This window comes from Oncorhynchus mykiss, chromosome 19 (assembly GCF_013265735.2).
Source record: "Oncorhynchus mykiss isolate Arlee chromosome 19, USDA_OmykA_1.1, whole genome shotgun sequence".
NCBI lineage: Eukaryota > Metazoa > Chordata > Actinopteri > Salmoniformes > Salmonidae > Oncorhynchus > Oncorhynchus mykiss.
In genome coordinates, this window is record NC_048583.1 from 23740677 (window position 1) to 23765192 (window position 24516).

The following is a 24516-nucleotide window of genomic DNA, read 5'->3' on the forward strand; positions in this document are numbered from 1 at the left end:
GGGTCCTGGACTTCCTGACGGGCCGCCCCCAGATGGTAAAGGTAGGAAACAACACCTCCACTTGGCTGATCCTCAACACTGGGGCCCCACAAGGGTGTGTGCTCAACCCCCTCCTGTACTCCCTGTTCAACCATTAATGCGTGGCCAAGCACTCCTCCAACTCAACCATCAAGTTTGCAGATGACACAGGCTTGATTACCAACAATGACGAGACAGCCTACAAGGTGGGGGTGAGGGCTCTGGGAGTGTGTGTGGCGCCAGGAAAATAACCTCTCACGCAATGTCAACAAAACAAAGAAGATGATAGTGGACTTCGAGGAAACAGCAGGGGGAGTACCCCCCTATTCACATCATCGGGACAGCAGCGGAGAAGGCGGAAAGTTTTAAGTTTATGGGCGTTGTCACACCCTGATCTGTTTCACCTGTCTTTGTGCTTGTCTCCACCCCCCTCTAGGTGTGGCCCATCTTTCCATTATCCTCAGTGAATTTATACCTGTATTCTCTGTTTGTCTGTTGCCAGCACATTTTGTTTCGTCAAGCCTACCAGTGTTTTTCCCGTGCTCTTGTTTTTCTCTATTTCTTGTTTTCTAGCTTTCCTGGTTTTGACCATTCTGCCCTGACCCTGAGACTGCCTGTCGTACTGCACCTTTCAGACTCTGCTCTGGATTACTTATCTCTGCCTGCCTGTCGTTTGCCTGCCCCCCTGTTTTTGTAATAAACTTTTTGTTACTTCGAAACTGTCTACATCTGGGTCTTCTCCTGAGCCTTGGTAGGCGTACACATCACTGACAAACTGAAATGGTTCACCCACACAGACAGTGTGGTGAAGAAGGCGCAACAGCACTTCTTCAACCTCAGGAGGCTGAAGAAGTTTGGCTTGTCACCAAAAACCCTCACAAAATGTTACAGATGCACAATTGTCGCCTGGTATGGCAACTGCACCGCCCACAACTGCAGGGTTCTCCAGACGGTGGTGCAGTCTGCACAACGCATCACCGGGGGCAAACCACCTGCCCTCAAGGACACCTTCACCACCCAATGTCACAGGAAGGCCAACAAAAATAATCAAGGATAACAACCACCCGAGCCACTGCATGTTCACCCTGCTATCATCCAGAAGGTGAGGTCAGTACTGATGCATCAATGATGGGACCGAGAGACTAACAAACAGCTTCAAGCTTCAAGGCCATCAGACTGCACCTTAGAGGCTGCTGCCCTATGTACATAGACATGGAATCATTGGTCACTAATAATGGAACACTAGTCACTTTAATAATGTTTACATACTGTTTTACTCATTTCATATGTATATACTGTATTCTACTGCATTTTAGTCAATGCCACTCCAACATTGCTGGTCCTTATATTTCTTTCATTCTTAATTCCATTCTTTGACTTTTAGATTTGTGTGTATTGTTGTGAATTGTTATATACTACTGCACTGTTGGAACTCGGGACACAAGCATTTCGCTACACCCACAATAACATCTGCTAAATATGTGTATATGAACAATACAATTTATATTAATTTGATTTGATATAGGCTCTTCATCTTGACCTTACTCTCACCAAAAGAAGGGACATAGTGCTCTCCTGTGGCAAGATTTAAAATGTTTTTTTTTGTTTTTTTTAAAGGGAATCAGAAAAGAGCAGTCTTTTCAAGAACACCATAACTCTTGAAGAGCTTATTAATAAACTGATAATTAACAGTTACATGTAATGACTCAATTTGTTTTGAAATATTTCAAATAGATAAATAGTGGGGGGGGAACATTTTGATGTAGTAAGTGTATAGTAAACATAACAAAGGGAACTCAGTGCCTTGTCGATGAACCAACAAACATAGCCTTCAGTATTATGATGATGGAGCCACAGTCAGATTCACTAAAATTATCTTGGCCCGAAGCCAAGTTCAGGGTTCCTTGTAAAGTTACCAGGTCAACGACCGGATGTGTTACTAGTTAATAGCAGTGGTGGAAAAAGTACCCAATTGTCATACTTGAGTAAAAGTGAATATACCTTAATAGAAATAGTAAAAGTGAAAGTCACCCAGTAAGATACTACTTGAGTAAAAGCCTAAAAGTAATTGATTTTAAATATACTTAAGTATCAAAAGTAAATGTAATTGATAAAATATACCTAAGTATCAAAAGTAAAAGTAAAGTATAAATAATTTCAAATTCCTTATATAAAGCAAACCACACAGCATCACGTTCTTGTTTTTAAAATTTACAAATAGCCAGGGGCATGCGCCAACACTCAGACATCATTTACAAATGAAGCATGTGTTTAGTCAGTCCACCAGATCAGAGGCAGTAGGGATGATCAGGGATGTTCTCTTGATACGTGCGTGAATTGGACAATTTTCCTGTCATGCTAAGCATTCAAAATGCAACAAGTACTTTTGGGTGTCAGGGAAAATGTACGGAGTAAAAAGTAATAATTTTCTTTAAGTATGTGGTGAAGTCAACGTAAAAGTTGTCAAAAATACAGATACCCAAAAAAGCTACTTAAGTAGTATTTTCAAGTATTGTTACTTAAAGTACTTTACAACACTGGGTAATAGAAAGCCTCTCTCTTCCTCACACACACATATAAGAAGTCAACAGACCTTTTCAGTTGTCTGAGCTGCATTGTAGCCTGCATTCTCAGAACCAAAAGAACATGCTTTAACACTGTGACTAGGGGGCAGTATTTTCATTTTTGGAAAAATAACGTTCCCGTAGTAAACAGGATATTTTGTCAGGACAAGATGCTCGAATATGCATATAATTTTAGTTTAGGATAGAAAACACTCTAGAGTTTCCAAAACTGTACAAATATTGTCTGTGAGTATAACAGAACTGATGTTGCAGGCGAAAGCCTGAGAAAAATCCAATCCGGAAGTGCCTCATGTTTTGAAAGCGTTGCGTTCCAATGCGTCCCTATTGAGCAGTGAATGGGCTATCAACCAGATTGCTCTTTCTCCGTATTCCCGATGGTGTCTACAGCATTGTGACGTAGTTTTACGCATTTATGTTGAAGAATACCCGTAAGCGGCTACATTGCGCAAGTGGTCACCTGATGGCTCCCATAGTGACTCTCGCGTAAAATACAGAGGTAGCCATTATTCCAATCGGTCCTACTGAAAAACGAATTGTCCCGACGGATATATTATCGAATAGATATTTGAAAAACACCTTGAGGATTGATTATAAACAACGTTTGCCATGTTTCTGTCGATATTATGGAGCTAATTTGGAATATTTTTCTGAGTTTTCGTGACTGCAATTTCCAGGCAATTTCTCAGCCAAACGTGAAGAACAAACGGAGCTATTTCGCCTACAAAAATAATATTTTGGGAAAAAAGGAACATTTGCTATCTAACTGGGAGTCTCGTGAGTGAAAACATCCGAAGCTCATCAAAGGTAAACTATTTAATTTGATTGCTTTTCTGATTTCCGTGACCAAGTTATCTGCTGCTAGCTGGACAAAATGCTATGCTAGGCTATTGATAAACTTACACAAATGCTTGTCTAGCTTTGGCTGTAAAGCATATTTAGAAAATCTGAGATGACAGGGTGATTAACAAAAGGACAATTTCAGTGAAAAACATATGAGGGCAACAGTACTTGTGCAACGTTTCAGAATGATAACTTCCAAAATGTGTGTGCTACATGAAGTCACCCAGGCGTCCCACACAAGTAGCCCAAATGTACCCAAGTGGCCAAATAGGTGAAGGTATACATTTTGAAACAAATAACTATTTACAAAATACCAAAATGGTATTCTAACATATTGATTTAAAAAAATATATAAAAAATGTATATATATACACTTACAAAGTAACATGGTTAACTATTTACACACTTTCAATATTTGGAAGACCCTCAGTCCTCTATCAAATCAAATCTATTTATATAGCCCCAGCCAAAAAACCCAAACAGCAAGCAATGCAAGTGTAGAAGCACGGTGACTAGGAAAAACTCCCTAGAAAGGCAAAAACCTAGAAAGAAACCTAGAGAGTTGCATAGGCAGAACAGTTGAAACTGGAACAGCAGCAAGGCCAGGTGGACTGGGGACAGCAAGGAGTCATCATGCCAGGTAGTCCTGACACATGGTCCTAGGGCTCAGGTCCTCCGAGAGAGAGAAAGAGAGAATTAGAGAGAGCATACTTAAATCCACACAGGACACGGGATAAGACTCCCATTCGGAGTCAGTGTCACTGTGAAAGAAAATGTTCAGTTAGAATAGTTTCACATATGAGGCCTGTATCAACAGGTATAATAAACAGATATACACTGCTCAAAAAAATAGGGAACACTTAAACAACACAATGTAACTCCAAGTCAATCACACTTCTGTGAAATCAAACTGTCCACTTAGGAAGCAACACTAATTGACAATAAATTTCACATGCTGTTGTGCAAATGGAATAGACAACAGGTGGAAATTATAGGCAATTAGCAAGACACCCCCAATAAAGGAGTGGTTCTGCAGGTGGTGACCACAGACCACTTCTCAGTTCCTATGCTTCCTGGCTGATGTTTTGGTCACTTTTGAATGCTGGCGGTGCTATCACTCTAGTGGTAGCATGAGACGGAGTCTACAACCCACACAAGTGGCTCAGGTAGTGCAGCTCATCCAGGATGGCACCTCAATGCGAGCTGTGGCAAGAAGGTTTGCAGTGTCTGTCAGCGTAGTGTCCAGAGCATGGAGGCGCTACCAGGAGACAGGCCAGTACATCAGGAGACGTGGAGGAGGCCGTAGGAGGGCAAAAACCCAGCAGCAGGACCGCTACCTCCGCCTTTGTGCAAGGAGGAGCACTGCCAGAGCCCTGCAAAATGACCTCCAGCAGGCCACAAATGTGCATGTGTCTGCTCAAACGGTCAGAAACAGACTCCATGAGGATGGTATGAGGGCCCGACGTCCACAGGTGGGGGTTGGGCTTACAGCCCAACACCGTGTAGGACATTTGGCATTTGCTAGAGAACACCAAGATTGGCAAATTCGCCCCTGGCGCCCTGTGCTCTTCACAGATGAAAGCAGGTTCACACTGAGCACATGTGACAGACGTGACAGTCTGGAGACGCCGTGGAGAACGTTCTGCTGCCTGCAACATCCTCCAGCATAACCGGTTTGGCGGTGGGTAAGTCATGGTGTGGGGTGGCATTTCTTTGGGGGGCCGCACAGCCCTCCATGTGTTCGCCAGAGGTAGCCTGACTGCCATTAGGTACTGAGATGAGATCCTCAGACCCCTTGTGAGACCATATGCTGGGGGGGATGGCCCTGGGTTCCTCCTAATGCAAGACAATGCTAGACCTCATGTTACTGGAGTGTGTCAGAAGCACCTGCAAGAGGAAGGCATTGATGCTATGGACTGGCCCGCATCGTTCCCCAGACCTGAATCCAATTGAGCACATCTGGGACATCATGTCTCGCTCCATCCACAGACTGTCCAGGAGTTGGCGGATGCTTTAGTCCAGGTCTGGGAAGAGATCCCTCAGGAGACCATCCGCCACCTCATCAGGAGCATGCCCAGGCGTTGTAGGGAGGTCATACAGGCACGTGGAGGCCACACACACTACTGAGCCTCATTTTGACTTGTTTTAAGGACATTACATCAAAGTTGGATCAGCCTGTAGTGTGGTTTTCCACTTAAATTTTGAGTGTCACTCCAAATCCAGACCTCCATGGGTTGATAAATTTGATTTCCATTGATAATTTTTGTGTGATTTTGTTGTCAGCACATTCAACTATGTAAAGAAAAAAAGTATTTAATAAGAATATTTCATTCATTCAGATCTAGGATGGGTTATTTTAGTGTTCCCTTTATTTTTTTGAGCAGTGTATATATAGAGTACAGGGAACATAAGGTTGAATATATTATTATGACCTGCTATATCTACTGTCTCTTTTGTATTACGACAGACCAGCTAGATCTACTGTCTTTATTATATTACAACAGACCAGCTGTATCTACTGTCTCCATTTCACTTTTGCCATTGTTGTGGGCCTGCCCTCCCCTCAACAGCCTCAAATAGGCTATTTCATGTGGGTGTGGGTGGGGCGGCAGACACACGCAGCTCACATTTCATGACATTACATGTTTATATATTGTTTCTAAAATAAAATAAAAATCACATAATATTTTATATTATTAATTTCAAACAAGGGCATTAGCATGATAAGAACTTACCAGTCCAAAACGATGTCCTCTCCCGTTCAAAAAATATTCCTCCACAATCGCTAAAAGAATCGTCCTACAACAATCTCTGTCTCACTTTCTCAATCAATTTATTCAAAAATTGTGTGTACATCTATATATTTAGACTTAGATTTAGCTTTCCCTGACTTAGTCGCCATACTGATTGATTTCTAAACAGCTGAATCTGCGCGTTTACCAAACAATGCAATATGTAATATGTGTTTCTCCTTCCGGTATGAAACTTCAATAGCGAATGACTCACTTTACGCTGGAGCTTACTACATGGGTTGGTCTTGCAACACATAAACATGGCCTATTGCCGTTTACCTCACCTCATTGGCTATCTACCCAGCTAGATTTCAAGACGATCAGTGGTCATTGGGTTAAAAGACAGTCAATCAACGAAACAGCAGACAAATCATTGGTGCACATTGATGTCATGACTTGTTGTCTTCAAATCGGTTTCTTTCAGTCAATACGTCCCGCGAAATGGCCCATCACGTTTGATTGTGTTACAAACAAACCAGTTGATTGCAGTGAAACCAAACATGACTGGAAAAGTCACGTTCTGTGTGGGTTATTTACCTGGAATGTGTCATCGAAAATGGAATGAGACGGAATTCACGACACAAGCGGTTCACAAAATGTTTCGTGTTAGGCTATAAAAACGGATTTGATCAAACAAAAGACCATTCATTGTGTAACAATGAGCATTGGAATTGCAAACTGACAAAGATCGTCAGAGGTAAACTATTTATTTTAATGCAGTTTGTGATTATGTTACGCCTGTGCTGGTTAAAATTGTTGTTTTTTTATGGGGCTCTATGCTCAGATAATCGCATCGTATTCTTTCGCAGTAAATCCTTTTTTAAATCTGACAACGCAGTTGGATTAGCAAGATTCTAGTCTTTCGATACATGTGAGACACTTGTATTTTCATGAATGTTTAATATGACTATTTATGTAGCAATCACCATATGTTGTGGAATTTCAGCCCACTAGTGGGTTCCGTGCGCAGAGGTTAAACAATTTAAAGGCAATGCTACCAAATTCTAAATGAGTGTATGTAAATTTCTGACCCACTTGGAGTGTGTTGAAAGAAATAAAAGCTGAATTAAATCATTCTCTCTACTTTTATTCTGACATTTCACATTCACTTAAAAATAAAGTGGTGATCGTAACTGACAAGTTTTTAAGCTAGTTCTGGTGATTTTCCATTGATTATGTTTGCTAGTCCTTTTGCTAGGATTAAATGTCAGGAATTGTGAAAAACTGAGTTTAAATGTATTTGGCTAAGGTGTATGGAAACTTCCGACTTCAACTCTATATAGCATTTGCCTACGTGATGAATGATGATGAATGATGATCGCTGGCACTCAACTGCAGTGTTGGATTATTATCAGGACAGATGGTGGACACATGGAATTATTTGATTTGGATGGATGGTTGACAACAGCAAGGTAGCGCGATATTTTCTTATCTAAAAAGTGGGTGAAAGTTTGCAGTATACATTTCTTGAGCGCATCAAAGTTATATGTGTGTTGTGATTCATAAAAACGTATATGCAATATATTCCAAAATTCTAACAAAATACACCAGTGTAAATATTTAGGAGACACTGTACAGGTTGTGACTTGTGTTTCTGATCGGGTTGACAATTATCTTCTAATGTCCTTGTCTGGCTACAATGCCATCTTTAGCGCACATTATTTTCTGCTTGGTGTGACGTGGTAAGGTTGGACCCAGGTGAAGATAACAGATGAGGAATCAGTGGTTAAGGATAAACACAATACTTTACTGAGAAACGGTAGCCGCAGGATCACAGTACACTTGAAAAAACAACAAACACTAAGTCTAGAAAACTCACTCAGGAAACAAACACACAGGGTAAACAATTTATGCTTCTGCTATGGACAAACCCGAGTGTCATTAATGTCTCTAGGACGGTCTCTGCCTCGCTCTGGTGACAGGTGGACCCATGACACTTGGTTACCAGAGAAATGTAGGCTGTTGAAAGAGAGAAATAAAACTAATACTGAGGTCTAATAGATCTAACTTCTAATGCCAAATGTTTTCTAACTTATGGGTTTGAATGTATTTTCAATGTTAATGAAATAACTAATGGTAAGCGCATGTAGCCAGGCAATCCCACTCGAATCAGAGCGCATAATCACTACATGTCAGGAAAGAGTGCATATCTCATGCACTAAATGATGCCAAGTAAGAATGGAAGAACTCTGCCTTTTCCATTGGGAGAGGACTGCAGATGGTTTATTATGCATGTATGAACCATATATTGAGACATAGAGTCCAAAACGGGAGGTTTAAAAAATAACAAGGTCGTTATCAATCCTCTAGAACAAGTTTTTAAGCTAGTTCTGGTGATTTTCCATTGATTATGTTTGCTAGTCCATGACTGGATGGCAATAGTCTAGGTGATGTGGGTAAGGCGGAGTCAGACGCAGGATACAGAGATGAGTAATAATCGTAACTTTACTCAATAAACAATCTTCCATCAAGGAGAACAAAATTCCAGATCACATAAACGAGACAACTTGACAACAATAAACACGCACAAAACCATGATGGAACCAGAGGGTTAAATAGGGAATAAATTATAACGTAATGGAAACCAGGTGTGTACAATCAAGACCAAACAAAAGGAAAAATAATTGTAGATCGGTGGAGACTAGAAAGCCGGTGACGTCCACCGCCAAACGCTGCCCGAACAAGGAGAGGCACCAACTTCGGCAGAAGTCGTGACACTGGGCTTAATCTGTGTCCAGGCCCTAAATTATCGCAACTCTGAAATTCAAAGCAATGCGTAATAATAACACAAAACACATGGTGGTGAAATTATCTGCACCACTACATCTTGATAGAGCATACTATAGTTCTTACTCTCTGAATATCCAAACACTGTCTTTAATTAACTTGGGTCAAACGTTGTGGGTAGCCTTCCACCAGCTTCCCACAATAAGTTGGGTGAATTTTGGCCCATTCCTCCTGACAGAACTGGTGTAACTGAGTCAGGTTTGTAGGCCTCTTTGGTCGCACAAGCTTTTTCAGTTCTGCCTACAACTTTTCTATAGGATTGTGGTCAAGGCTTTGTGGTGGCCACTCCAATACCTTGACTTTGTTGTCCTTAAGCCATTTTGCCACAAATTTGGAAGTATGCTTGGGGTCATTGTCCATTTGGAAGACCCATTTGCGACCAAGCTTCAGCTTCCTGACTGATGTCTTGAGATGTTGCTTCAATATATCCATATAATTTTCCCTGCTCATGATGCCATCTATTTAGTGAAGTGCACCAGTCCCTCCTGCAGCAAAGCACCCCCACAACACGATGCTGCCAGCCCCGTGCTTCACGGTTGGGATGGTGTTCTTCGGCTTGCATTATGGCCAAACAGTTCTATTTTTGTTTCATCGGACCAGAGGACATTTCTCCAAAAAGTACGATCTTTGTCCCCATGTGCAGTTGCAAACCATAGTCTGGCTTTTTTATGACGGTTTTGGAGCAGTGGCTTCTTCCTTAATGAGTGGCCTTTCAGGTTATGTCGATATAGGACTTGTTTTACTGTGGATATAGATATTTTTGTAGCCGTTTCCTCAGGCATCTTCACAAGGTCCTTTGCTGTTGTTCTGCGATTGATTTGCACTTTTCGCACCAAAGTACATTCATCTCCAGGAGACAGAACACGTCTCCTTAGTGAGCGGTATGACAGCTGCATGGCCCCATGGTGTTTATACTTGCGTACTATTGTTTGTACAGATGAACGTGGTACCTTCATGCGTTTGGAAATTGCTCCCAAGGATGAACCAGACTTGTGGAGGTCTATAATTTTTTTTCTGAGGTCTTGGTTGATTTCTTTTGATTTTCCCATAATGTCAAGCAAAGAGGCACTGAGTTTGAAGGTAGGCATTGAAATACATCCACAAGTACACTGTCAATTGACTCAAAGGATGTCAATTAGCCTATCAGAAGCTTCTAAAGCCACAACATCAATTCTTTGAATTTTCCAGGCTTTTTAAAGGCACAGTCAACACAAAGTAGATGTCCTAACCGACTTGCCAAAACTATAGTTTGTGAACAGGAAATGTGTGGAGTGGTTAAAAAACTAGTTTAAACAAAATTGAATAATCATTACACAAAATTGAATAATCATTACACAACTTTCAAGGAGTAGGACTTCGATGCAAACACATACTGAAAGTAGGCTATCACTTTTCTTTTGTTTTAATGCAATTATTACAATTGTTTGCTTGCAAGTCTTTAAAACAACGGGAATTAGCTAGAAGCCAAACGTTAAGGGACAATGTTGATTGGCAGGTGGAATGATGCTCAATGAGGTTGCAAGGTTAAAGTGGGAGGTGGGGTCAGATTGGCACAGCATTGTCCAATGAGGTTGTGGGGTGAGCCCAAGCAAGTGCATAGCTCATGAACGACAGACAGGTTCTTTTAATTATCTTTGTGCACGCCTCAGAAGCAAAGTGATGACGAAGTCCACCATTTTTGGGACCCGTTTTGGCTTTTGAGCACTACTTTCAGAACTACTGGCTAAAAAGTATATTAAAGTACCAGAAATTATCATTAATTTGCATCTAGACACTGGCCAATACAGTGATTAGAACATGGATGACTTTAAATAAGGAGGGAATGGTACCCTGGTCCCAGATCTGTTTGTGCTATCATGTCAACTCCATGCCAAACATTTTGGAACCAGGCTAAGGTTCTGGGACCAGGCTAAGGGAATGTTTGCATTTGATCACTATTTGAACAGGGTAATTAGGGTATAATAGTGTTAGTAGGGCTGAACAGTCTCAAAGCTCCTCTTTGTGTGTTCTCTCTGCCCTGAGGAGCACTATGTGAATGTACTAGCTCTGATTACACCTGTTGAAATACACTCATTCTGTGTACGACCGGTGTAATTGTAAGTTACATGTTGGTGGAATAAGTGAATAAAGAGTATTTTGAGATATGGAAGTGCTGACTTTAATCCTTTACTGAAATTACTCAAAATGAATTGATTCAGTGGTCTAAGGCACTGCATCTCAGTGCAAGAGGCGTCACTACAGTCCCTGGTTTGAATCCAGGCTGAATCCCATCCGACTGTGATTGGGAGTCCCATAGGGCGGAGCACAATTCGCCCAATGTCGTCCGGGTTTGAACGGGGTAGGCCGTCATTGTAAATAATAATTTGTTCTTAACTGACTTGCCTAGTTAAATAAAGGTTACATTAAAAAATAAGTGGTGTGTCTTGTGGTAGCAGTTGCAAACCATTGCTAACATTTACCTTGGAACTGAGTTGTGTGAGCTTGTGTCATAATGAAAATGGAAAAGGCCAATGGCAGCCAGTGTGTTGCTTCATAAAGAATATACCCGTGACACAAGCATGCATGCACGCACGCACACACACATATCCATGCACACACACATATCCATGCGCATACACACACGGTGACACACGTACACACATACGGCGGCACACCCACACATGCATGCACACGCATCAGAAGCATGCAAATGCACAAACACAGATTTTGATATGCGGTTGTCGGACAAATCATGTGAAAAATGTCACATGTAAATGTTAATTATTTTTTTTATGACATTTTCACGAGTCAGACATGTGGTTTTCGGACACGTGACGTTTCACTTTAATTTTTCACATGTAAACAGACAAGTGCTTTTTGTACAGAAGTTTCACCGTTGTTTGTCAGACCATGAGACATCCCAAACATCGGTCATCTCAATCTGTCTTCTCTACAGACGTTTTTGGAATGTCTAATGGTCTGACAAACAACCCTGTAGCTTGGCCACCTACCACTGCAGATGACAAAGGATGACAAAGGCAGATGCATTGGATTTTTGTGAGAAGACTGAACAGTTTAGGCTACAAAACTAAAATGAGCACTCTATGGAAATGGGAGACTCTCTGTCAAGGAGACACTTCTGAAGGTAACCCACACAAACAAATGGAAGTATGGACCACAAGTATGGACCATAAGTATGGACCACACAACCATATCAAGGGCAGGGTAGCCTAGTGGTTAGAGCGTTGGACTAGTAACCGGAAGGTTACTACCCCCAAGCTGACAAGGTACAAATCTGTCGTTCTGCCCCTGAACAGGCAGTTAACCCACTGTTCCTAGGCTGTCATTGAAAATAAGAATTTGTTCTTAACTGACTTGCCTAGGTAAATAAATAAATCCCTCAAAGGCAAAGGTGTTGTTAATATTTATATGATAGCAAATTTCAATTTTCAAAAATAAAATTATGCTTTCGTCTTTTGAGCTTCTAGTCATGAAATCTATGCAGCCTACTGTTTACAGGCCTCCTGGGCAATATACAGCGTTCCTCACTGAGTTCCCTGAATTCCTATTGGACCTTGTAGTCATGGCAGATAATATTCAATTTTTTTGTGAATTTAATATTCACATGGAAAAATCCACAGACCCACTCCAAAAGGCTTTTGGAGCCATCATCGTCTCAGTGGGTTTTGTCCAACATGTCTCCGGACCTACTCACTGCCACAGTCATACTCTGGACCTAGTTTTGTCCCATGGAATAAATGTTGTTGATCTTAATGTTTTTTCTCATAATCCTGGACTATTGACCTAACAAAATCGTTTGTGGTGCTTTTGCTGTAAAGCATATTTGAAATCGGACACTGTGGTGGGATTAACAACGAGAATAGCTTTTAAATGGTATGAGATACATGTATGTTTGAGGAATGTTAATTATGAGATTTTTGAAGTTTTGAAAATGGCACACTACACTTTGACTGGCTGTTGTCATATCGCTCCCGTTAAACGGGATTGTAGCCATAAGAAGTACACTTTCCCTGCTATGCGGATGACACACAGCTGTACATTTCGATGAAACATGGTGAAGCCCAAAAATTGCACTTTTAGACTCTGACAAAACAGAGATGCTTGTTCTAGGTCCCAAGAAACAAAGAGATCTTCTGTTGAATCTGACAATTAATCTTGATGGTTGTACAGTCGTCTCAAAAAAAACTGTGAAGGACCTCGGCGTTACTCTGGACCTTGATCTCTCTTTGACGAACATATCAAGACTGTTTCAAGGACAGCTTTTTTCCATCTACGTAACATTGCAAAAATCAGAAACTTTCTCTCCAAAAATGATGCAGAAAAATATATCCATGCTTTTGTCACTTCTAGGTTAGACTACTGCAATGCTCTACTTTCCGGCTACCCGGAAAAGCACAAAATAAACTTCAGTTAGTGCTAAACATGACTGCTAGAATCTTGACTAGAACCAAAAAATGTGATCATGAAAGGCACTGGAGCGACGAACCGCCCTTGCTGTCTCTGCCTGGCCGGTTCCCCTCTCTCCACTGGGATTCTCTGCCTCTAACCCTATTACAGGGGCTGAGTCACTGGCTTAGTGGTGCTCTTCCAATGCCGTCCCTAGGAGGGGTGCGTCACTTGAGTGGGTTGAGTCACTGACGTGATCTTCCTGTCCGGGTTGGCGCCCCCCCTTGGGTTGTGCCGTGGCGGAGATCTTTGTGGGCTATACTCGGCCTTGTCTCAGGATGGAAAGTTGGTGGTTGAAGATATCCCTCTAGTGGTGTGGGGGTTGTGCTTTAGCAAAATCAATCTGTTATATCTGGAGTATTTCTCTTGTCTTATCCAGTGTCCTATGTGAATTTAAGTATGCTCTCTGTAATTCTCTCTCATTCTCTTTTTCACTTTCTGTCTCTCTTTCTCTCTCACTCTCAGAGGACCTGGGCCCTAGGACCATGCCTCAGGACTACTTGGCCTGATGACTCCATGCTGTCCCCAGTCCACCTGGCCGTGCTGCTGCTCCAGTTTCAACTGTTCATGGACAGACGCCCACCCGGACCCTCCCTATTGTTTTGAGGTGCGTTCGGGAGTCCGCACCTTAGGGGGGGGGGGGGGGTTCTGTCACGCCCTGGTCGAAGTATTTTGTGTTTATCTTCATGTATTGATGTATTGGGTCAGGCCAGGGTGTGGCATGGGGTTTTTGTATTGTGGTGTGTTTTGTCTTGGGGTTTTGGTGTGTATGTATTGGGATTGTAGCTAGTGGGGTGATCAAGCAAAGTCTATGGCTGTCTGGAGTGGTTCTCAATCAGAGGCAGGTGTTTATCGTTGTCTCTGATTGGGAACCATATTTAGGCAGCCATATTCTTTGAGTTTGTCGTGGGTGATTGTCCTTAGTGTCTTGATGTCCTTATTCTGTGTTTGTTTACACAAGTATAGGCTGTTTCGGTTTTCGTTCATTACGTTCTTTTGTTTTGTAGTGTTTGTGTTCATTCGTGTTTACGTTGTTCATTAAACATGGATCGCAATAGACACGCTGCATTTTGGTCCGACTCTCCTTCTACCGAAGAAAGCCATTACAGAATCACCCACCACAAAAGGACCAAGCAGCGTGTCAACAGGCAGGAGCAGCCCAAAGAGGAGATGCGCAATAAGGATTTCTGGACATGGGAGGAAATCCTCGACGGGAGAGGACCCTGGGCTAAACCAGGGGAGTGTAGCCGCCCAAAGGTGCAGCAGGAGAAGAGGCAACAGGAGCAGCCCAAAGAGGAGGACAGTATGGACTATACTTCTTGGGAGGAGATAGACAGGTGGGCGGTCGACCCAGGGAGAGTGCCGGAGCCCGCCTGGGATTCGATGGAGCAGTGCGCGGAAGGTTATCGGAGAATGGAGTTGGCAAAGCAAGCACGGCGGCGCGGACGGAAGCCCGAGAGTCAGCCCCAAAAATTTATTGGGGGGGGGCTAACAGGGAGTATGGCTACGCCAGGTAGGAGACCTGCGCAAACTCCCTGTGCTTACCGGGGGGCTAGAGAGACCGGGCAGGCACCGTGTTATGCTGTGGTGCGCACGGTGTCTCCGGTGCGGGTTCATAGCCCGGTGCGGTACATTCCAGCTCCGCGTCGGCATCGAGCCAAGCTCCGTGAGCATCGAGCCAAGTGCCATGAAGCCGGCTCTACGCATCTGGTCCCCAGTGCGTCTCCTTGGGCCGGCTTACATGGCACCAGCCTTGCGCTCGGTGTCTCCGGTTCGCCTGCATAGCCCAGTGCGGGCTATTCCACCTCGCCGCACTGGCAGGGCGACCGTGAGCGTTCAACCAGGTAAGGTTGCGCAGGCTCGGTGCTCAAGAGCTCCAGTGCCCCTGCACGGTCCGGTCTACCCAGTACCACCTCCACATCCCAGCCCTTCGGTAGCAGCTCCCCGCACCAGGCTTCCTGTGCATGTCCTCGGCCCAGTACCGCCAGCACCACGCATTAGGCCTACAGTGCGCGTCGCCTGTTCAGCGCTGCCAGAGCCTTCCTCCTCTTCAGCGCTGCCGGAGTCTCCCGCCTGTTTAGCGCTGCCAGAGCCTTCCGCCTCTACAGCGCTGCCGGAGTCTCCCGCCTGTTCAGCGCAGCAAGAGCCTTTCTCCTCTACAGCACTGCCGGAGTCTCCCGCCTGTTCAGCGCAGCCAGAGCCTTTCTCCTCTCCTGCGCTGCCGGAGTCTCCCGCCTGTTCAGCGCAGCCAGAGCTGCCAGCCTGCATGGAGCAGCCAGAGCTGCCAGCCTGCATGGAGCAGCCAGAGCTGCCAGCCTGCATGGAGCAGCCAGAGCTGTCAGTCTGCATGGAGCAGCCAGAGCTGTCAGTCTGCATGGAGCAGCCAGAGATGTCAGTCTGCATGGAGCAGCCAGAGATGTCAGTCTGCATGGAGCAGCCAGAGATGTCAGTCTGCATGGAGCAGCCAGAGCTGTCAGTCTGCATGGAGCAGCCAGAGCTGTCAGTCTGCATGGAGCAGCCAGAGCTGTCAGTCTGCATGGAGCAGCCAGAGCTGTCAGTCTGCATGGAGCAGCCAGAGCTGTCAGTCTGCATGGAGCAGCCAGAGCTGTCAGTCTGCATGGAGCAGCCAGAGCTGTCAGTCTGCATGGAGCAGCCAGAGCTGCCAGTCTGCAAGGAGCAGCCAGTCTCCAAGGAGCTGCCAGTCTGCACGGAGCTGCCAGTCTGCAAGGAGCTGCCAGTCTGCAAGGAGCTGCCAGTCTGCACGGAGCCGCCAGAGCTGCCAGTCTGTAAGAAGCCGACAGCCTACATGGAGCAGCCAGAGCCGCCAGTCAGCATGGAGCAGCCAGATCTTTCAGTCTGCCAGGATCCGCCAGTCAGCCAGACTCTTCCAGATCCGCCAGGCAGCCAGACTCTTCCAGATCCGCCAGGCAGCCAGACTCTTCCAGATCCGCCAGTCAGCCAGACTCTTCCAGATCCGCCAGTCAGCCAGACTCTTCCAGATCCGCCAGTCAGCCAGACTCTTCCAGATCCACCAGTCAACCAGACTCTTCCAGATCCGCCAGTCAGCCAGACTCTTCCAGATCCGCCAGTCAGCCAGACTCTTCCAGATCCGCCAGTCAGCCAGACTCTTCCAGATCTGCCAGTCAACCAGACTCTTCCAGATCCGCCAGTCAACCAGACTCTTCCAGATCCGCCAGTCAACCAGACTCTTCCAGATCTGCCAGTCAACCAGACTCTTCCAGATCCGCCAGTCGGCCGGGATCTGCCAGAACTGCCAGTCGGCCGGGATCTGCCAGTCAGCCAGGATCTGCCAGTCAGCCAGGATCTGCTGAAACCACCAGCCAGCCAGGATCTGGTAGATCTATCTACCTGCCTGAGCTTCCTCTCACTCCCGAGCTTCCTCTCACTCCCGAGCTTCCTCTCACTCCCGAGCTTCCTCTCACTCCCGAGCTTCCTCTCACTCCCGAGCTTTCTCTCACTCCCGAGCTTTCTCTCACTCCCGAGCTTTCTCTCACTCCCGAGCTTTCTCTCACTCCCGAGCTTTCTCTCACTCCCGAGCTTTCTCTCACTCCCGAGCTTTCTCTCACTCCCGAGCTTTCTCTCACTCCCGAGCTTCCCCTCAGTCCCAAGCTGCCTCAGTCCCGAGCTGTCCTTCAGTCCCGATCTGCTCCTCAGTCCAGTGGGGTTCTGGGTGAGGACTACTAGGCCATGGTCGGCGTCGAGGGTGGACTATCCAGGGACGCGAGGAGAGGGGACTAAGACATTGACTGAGTGGGGTCCACGTCCCGCGCCGGAGCCGCCACCATGGACAGACGCCCACCCAGACCCTCCCTATTGTTTTGAGGTGCGTTCGGGAGTCCGCACCTTAGGGGGGGGGGGTTCTGTCACGCCCTGGTCGAAGTATTTTGTGTTTATCTTTATGTATTGATGTATTGGGTCAGGCCAGGGTGTGGCATGGGGTTTTTGTATTGTGGTGTGTTTTGTCTTGGGGTTTTGGTGTGTATGTATTGGGATTGTAGCTAGTGGGGTGATCTAGCAAAGTCTATGGCTGTCTGGAGTGGTTCTCAATCAGAGGCAGGTGTTTATAGTTGTCTCTGATTGGGAACCATATTTAGGCAGCCATATTCTTTGAGTTTGTCGTGGGTGATTGTCCTTAGTGTCTTGATGTCCTTATTCTGTGTTTGTTTACACAAGTATAGGCTGTTTCGGTTTTCGTTCATTATGTTCTTTTGTTTTGTAGTGTTTGTGTTCATTCGTGTTTACGTTGTTCATTAAACATGGATCGCAATAGACACGCTGCATTTTGGTCCGACTCTCCTTCTCACCAAGAAAACCGTTACATGGATATAGTACAGACACTTCAAAACCAAATAAGGTAGCTAAATGATCCATGGTATGACCATCAAAAAAAAATCCATGTTAGCTTAGTACCCACTACACTTTCTTTAACCTCAAAGTCAACTTGTTTTGACATCGCAATGTTGTTTTTAGCTGTATAGATTATGAAATTTAAGCTCAACATGTGAAAACAGTATGTTTTTTTTGTAAGGGAGATGATGATGTCATTGAAATAGAATCTCTCTACTCTCGCCAATTATACCGGACTCTCTCTTCTTTCTTACCCACATCTCAATCTCACTTTAATTTCAGTTCAATTGTCTTTATTCGGATGACAAACAAATCCAATGCTGTCAAAGCTAACACGTCACTGAACCGACCAGAAGCAACTCAAAATTAAAGTAATAATATGAAGACTATTATAAGTGACATGTACTTACCTCTCCCCCTCCCTTTCTTCTTTCCCTCCCGTGGGACGCACTTACAGTAAAGGCACAATATGGAAGATTTTGTGCTATACAATGGTCATTCAATTTATGATATACCCATCGATTCCTGAAGAAACTAACTTATAAATGCCACATGGGCTTATTAAAACGGTATTACCCTATCATAACTCACAATATAAGTTTGTAATGATGCATTGTTCATATTTTGTAGTCATAACTTTTTGGAGTGCCCCTTTTCTTTAAACTGTTTATTTTAAGCTATTATTTTTCCATTGTCACTGTATAATGAATAAATAAAGTGATATTCTATTTGAATTGCATTATTTTTCATTCTATTCTAATACATTCTATTATTTTATATTTAAAGGAAGTAGGCTATTTTATAGTTCAAATTCGAAACTTGACACACATCATCCTAATGACAGTTCCCAAATCTATGTAACCCTATTGTTCCTCCAATAGATGAAAATGGGCTGAAATACATTACAGACTTAGGCAGTATTTAAACATAAGGCTTATCGTTCCATGAAAACAAGATATGGCTTTAAGAAATAGACAGTCACCCCTCCCTCGACAGAAAAAAACGACATTCGGTGGAGAAGCCAATGAAAAAGACGGATCCATAACGGAGAGAAGTAGTATGTCTGTTGTAAACTAGCGTGCCATGTAGCCTGCATTCGGCTGTGTGTATGTCTGTGAGAATGAGTGCTGTGTGCGTGTCTAAATGTGAGCAAGTTCAGTAAAAGTAACCTACATAGTTTGCGCGCGCTACAATTATTTTTGCAAAGCATAGGAGGAGAAAGTCGAAACGACTATGATGTATTCATTTGGGACCTGGGAAACCAGCTACCAGGACTGGCTACGTCGCTACCAAGCTAAATAAACGCACAAGAAGTCGGTTTTAGTTCAAATTCGTCCTAATCCAGCCTGTCACAAATAACGGATTTGGTCGCTATCATGTCAAGATTTTGACCTGCACAGAGTTTATCTTCAACCTGATATTGGGGCTGATTCTTCTCTTCAACAGAAGTTGAGCGTGCCACCTTTGTGTGTGTGGTGTGTGCGTTAATGTGTAAATGTGTGCGACTGATGTGTAAACTGCTGTACAATTCGCAATGAATGCACTGTAGTTGTAGCATTGCTTCACACCAGTGTACATTTAGCAACAAAAATAGTTTGGGGAAACCATATTCGTAAAATTTCAGGATGTTGAAGACTCTAACCAAGAAGCTAAGGAGACACTCACTCAACGAGATACATCCCTTTCAGTTCAAGGTAAGCATAATATGTTTACAGTATTGTCGAATTTCCCCCTCCCTCCCCCTACAGTAACATCGTCCCCCTGTTGAATTTACCCTGCCCCCACAGTAACATCCCATCCCACATCCAAAATAGAAATTTTAACATTGTTAAGTGCTATTATAATAGTATCATTTAACTAAAATAAAGAATACAACAACCACCGGTTGTGGGTTGGTAGCCAATTGATTGCAGCAACATTTTGTTATATTTTTGATTGCAGCAACATTTTTTACCCTTCTATATTAATTAGTATTGCATTATGCAGAGTGTTTTTGCTAGGGCCTGTGGTTTTAGGTGAATGACCTGGTTACTTCGAAAGACTACTGCAACCACACACACACACACACATTATGTGGGCAGTACAGTATTTTTGCTCCTACTTCAAATCAGGCATTTAACGTTCAAAGAAATTAGCTGGACACATACTATGTAAAAAATTGCACACACAAGTGTGTGTACAGTTGAAGTCGGAAGTTTACATACACTTTATTTGGAGTCATTAAAACTCGTTTTTCAACCACTCCACGAATGTCTTGTTAACAAACTATAGTTTTGGCAAGTCGGTTAACATCTACTTTGCATGACAAGTAATTTTTCCAACAATTGTTTACAAACAGATTATTTAACTTATAATTCACTGTATCACAATTCCACTGGGTCAGAAGTTTACATACACGAAGTTGACTGTGCCTTTAAACAGCTTTGAAAATTCCAGAAAATTATGTCATTGCTTTAGAAGCTTCTGATAGACCAATTTACATTATGAGTCAATTGGAGGTGTACCTGTGGATGTATTTCAAGGCCTACCTTCAAGCCCAGTGCCTCTTTGCTTGACATCATGGGAAAATCAAAAGAAATCAGCCAAGACCTCCAAACGCCTGAAGGTACCACGTTCATCTGTACAAACAATAGTACGCAAGTATAAACACCATGGGACCACGCAGCCGTCATACCGCTTAGGAAGGAGATGCGTTTTGTCTCCTGGAGATGAACGTACACATTGGTGTGAAAAGTGCAAATCAATCCCAGAACAACATCAAAGGACCTTGTGAAGATGCGGGAGGAAACGGCTACAAAAATATCTATATCCACAGTAAAACGAGTCCTGTATCTACATAACCTGAAAGGCCACTCAGCAAGGAAGAAGTCACTGCTCCAAAAAAGCCAGACCATGGTTTGCAACTGCACATGGGGACAAAGGTCATACTTTTTGGAGAAATGTCCTATAGTCTGATGAAACAAAAATATAACTGTTTGGCCATAATGACCATCGTTATGTTTGGAGGAAAAGGGGGGAGGCTTGAAAGCCGCAGAACACCGTAAAGCATGGGGGTGCTTTGCTGCAGGAGGGACTGGTGCACTTCACAAAATAGATGGCTTCATGAGGAAAGAAAATTATGTGGGTATATTGAAGCAAGACATTAGTCAGGAAGTTAAAGCTTGGTTGCAAATGGGTCTTCCAAATGGACAATGACCCTAAGCATACTGCCGAAGTTGTGCTAAAATGGCTTATGGACAACAAGTCAAGGTATTGGAGTGGCCATCACAAAGCCCTGACCTCAATCCCATAGAACATTTGTGGGCAGAACTGAAAAAGCGTGTGTGAGCAAGGAGGCCTACAAACCTGACTCAGTTGCACCAGCTCTGTCAGGAGCTTATTGTGGGAAGCTTGTGGAAGGCTACCCAAAACTTTTGACCCAAGTTAAACAATTTAAAGGCAATGCTACCAAATACTAATTGAGTGTATGTAAACGTCTGACCAACTGGGAATGTGATGAAAGAAATAAAAGCTGAAATAAATCGTTCTCTCTACTATTATTCTGACATTTCACTTTCTTAAAATAAAGTGGTGATCCTAACTGACCTAATACAGGGACTTTTTACTAGGATTAAATGTCAGGAATTGTGAAAAACTGAGTTTAAATGTATTTGGCTAAGGTGTATGTAAACTTCTGACTTCGAATGTACACACACACCACCCAACTGTTGCACACAAAATAACTTACATACAGTGCCTTGCGAAAATATTCGGCCCCCTTGAACTTTGCGACCTTTTGCCACATTTCAGGCTTCAAACATAAAGATATAAAACTGTATTTTTATGTGAAGAATCAACAACAAGTGGGACACAATCATGAAGTGGAACGACATTTATTGGATATTTCAAACTTTTTTAACAAATCAAAAACTGAAAAATTGGGCGTGCAAAATTATTCAGCCCCCTTAAGTTAATACTTTGTAGCGCCACCTTTCGCTGCGATTACAGCTGTAAGTCGCTTGGGGTATGTCTCTATCAGTTTTGCACATCGAGAGACATTTTTTCCCATTCCTCCTTGCAAAACAGCTCGAGCTCAGTGAGGTTGGATGGAGAGCATTTGTGAACAGCAGTTTTCAGTTCTTTCCACAGATTCTCAATTGGATTCAGGTCTGGACTTTGACTTGGCCATTCTAACACCTGGATATGTTTATTTTTGAACCATTCCATTGTAGATTTTGCTTTATGTTTTGGATCAGTGTCTTGTTGGAAGACAAATCTCCGTCCCAGTCTCAGGTCTTTTGCAGACTCCATCAGGTTTTCTTCCAGAATGGTCCTGTATTTGGCTCCATCCATCTTCCCATCAATTTTAACCATCTTCCCTGTCCCTGCTGAAGAAAAGCAGGCCAAAAACCATGAAGCTGCCACCACCATGTTTGACAGTGGGGATGGTGTGTTCAGAGTGATGAGCTGTGTTGCTTTTACGCCAAACATAACGTTTTGCATTGTTGCCAAAAAGTTCAATTTTGGTTTCATCTGACCAGAGCACCTTCTTCCACATGTTTGGTGTGTCTCCCAGGTGGCTTGTGGCAAACTTTAAACGACACTTTTTATGGATATCTTTAAGAAATGGCTTTCTTCGTGCCACTCTTCCATAAAGGCCAGATTTGTGCACTATACGACTGATTGTTGTCCTATGGACAGAGTCTCCCACCTCAGCTGTAGATCTCTGCAGTTCATCCAGAGTGATCATGGGCCTCTTGGCTGCATCTCTGATCAGTCTTCTCCTTGTATGAGCGGAAAGTTTAGAGGGACGGCCAGGTCTTGGTAGATTTGCAGTGGTCTGATACTCCTTCCATTTCAATATTATCGCTTGCACAGTGCTCCTTGGGATGTTTAAAGCTTGGGAAATCTTTTTGTATCCAAATCCGGCTTTAAACTTCTTCACAACAGTATCTCGGACCTGCCTGGTGTGTTCCTTGTTCTTCATGATGCTCTGCGCTTTTAACGGACCTCTGAGACTATCACAGTGCAGGTGCATTTATACGGAGACTTGATTACACACAGGTGGATTGTATTTATCATCATTAGTCATTTAGGTCAACATTGGATCATTCAGAGATCCTCACTGAACTTCTGGAGAGAGTTTGCTGCACTGAAAGTAAAGGGGCTGAATAATTTTGCACGCCCAGTTTTTCAGTTTTTGATTTGTTAAAAAAGTTTGAAATATCCAATAAATGTCGTTCCACTTCATGATTGTGTCCCACTTGTTGTTGATTCTTCACAAAAAAATACAGTTTTATATCTTTATGTTTGAAGCCTGAAATGTGGCAAAAGGTCGCAAAGTTCAAGGGGGCCGAATATTTTCGCAAGGCACTGTATGTATAAACATTAACACACATTTGACATTTCAATATAACATCAGTATTACACAAACCATCGCCCTACTTCAATGTATTGCACATCTGGTTCTCCTCTGAAAGGGGAATCTGTGTTAGTAATGTGTGTGTGTGTGTGTGTGTGTGTGTGTGTATGCCCAGCAGTGTTTCCACCCTAAACTGCCCAGAATGCTTTAACACACACACATGCACCTGGCCTGCTTAAACTACACGTATGATTTGCCCATCCAACAGCTGTTCAACTCTACAGACAGTCTCCTCAGAGTCCAAGAGCTCTAGCAGTGTTTCCCTAGACTAGAGGTTATCTTAGCTGGAGCCCTAAGGACTTTGCAGCAATATACAAAGCTGGTGTCACCAGTCTTCAATAAAAACACTAACCGTTTGTTGGCAGGGGGCTGCATCATCACTTTTAATAATGTAATGTAATGATGGTGATTGAAGTCACCCACCTTTACACTTGCTTTTCTTCAACCTTCAGTGGCAACCAATTCAACGTTACACGGCAGCCATTTTTTTGGACCATGTTAATTTCACATGTGCTCAGTCCTAGTAGGATTTTAAGTCGAATACGTCTCTATGCTACCTGCAGAATGATCTATTTTATAGAGGGCACAGTTGTTGGTCTGCGTACGCTGAGCCAGAGGCTCGTGAATCAATCATTATTTGCGATTCATTGCAGCCAGCAGTAAAATAAAAAAATTATGATGATTCTCGAGTCACTAAAAAGTATTTCAAAAATAACGAATCATTCGCGAACTACACATCACTACCACAGATTTCACTGCTGTTGCTTTGGTCATGGTGATCTGCCGCTGCTGTGATGACCGTTTGGACATTCTTTTCACATGCTTTGCTGTTTCGAAGTGACCTTGTGTTCCAGCACAACGTTGCATGGAGTGCATTACAATTTGCCCCCACTTTCATGTCAAATATTTGGAAATAGTTTTGCACGGTCTTTAGCTGTGATTTTTGTTGGTAAATTAGATTCCTGTTCATTGTTCTGTCTGTCATAAACTGATGGTTGATGACTGACATTTTAACACGCAGACGGGGGAAGAAAGTTTGACGTATGGTTTGATTGGGCAGTTTGAGGTAAGTGGTCGTAATTGCGAAACCTCATTTGTTTTGGACCCTTTTAATGCAGTAAAGTGCAGTGATGGGTCAATTGTGAGCTCTCGCGTAATATGCATGGATTGGTTGATTTTTGCGTTGTACTATGTATGCTATCTTGGAATCCTGGAGAGACTGTTTAATGTAGGGTGTGGAGGGACTTTAAATTGTGAATGGGTCACTCGCCTCAACCTC

At 43.4% G+C, this 24516-nt stretch overlaps 1 protein-coding gene across 5 annotated transcripts in view; it reads left to right on the plus strand.

Annotated features, from left to right (window-relative positions):
• The first annotated feature begins 18845 nt into the window (after window positions 1–18845).
• LOC110497479 overlaps window positions 18846–24516 on the plus strand; it is a 45065-nt gene continuing 39394 nt past the window's right edge. For 3 of the 5 annotated variants that reach the window (XR_005037681.1, XM_036954468.1, XM_021573600.2), the window contains exon 1: window positions 18900–19530. Coding sequence is in view for 4 of the 5 variants with exons in the window: in XM_036954468.1 (XP_036810363.1) it covers window positions 19462–19530 (69 nt within the window). In the remaining variant the exon portion in view is untranslated. The other 2 variants (XM_036954469.1, XM_036954470.1) reach the window with 2 other exon arrangements.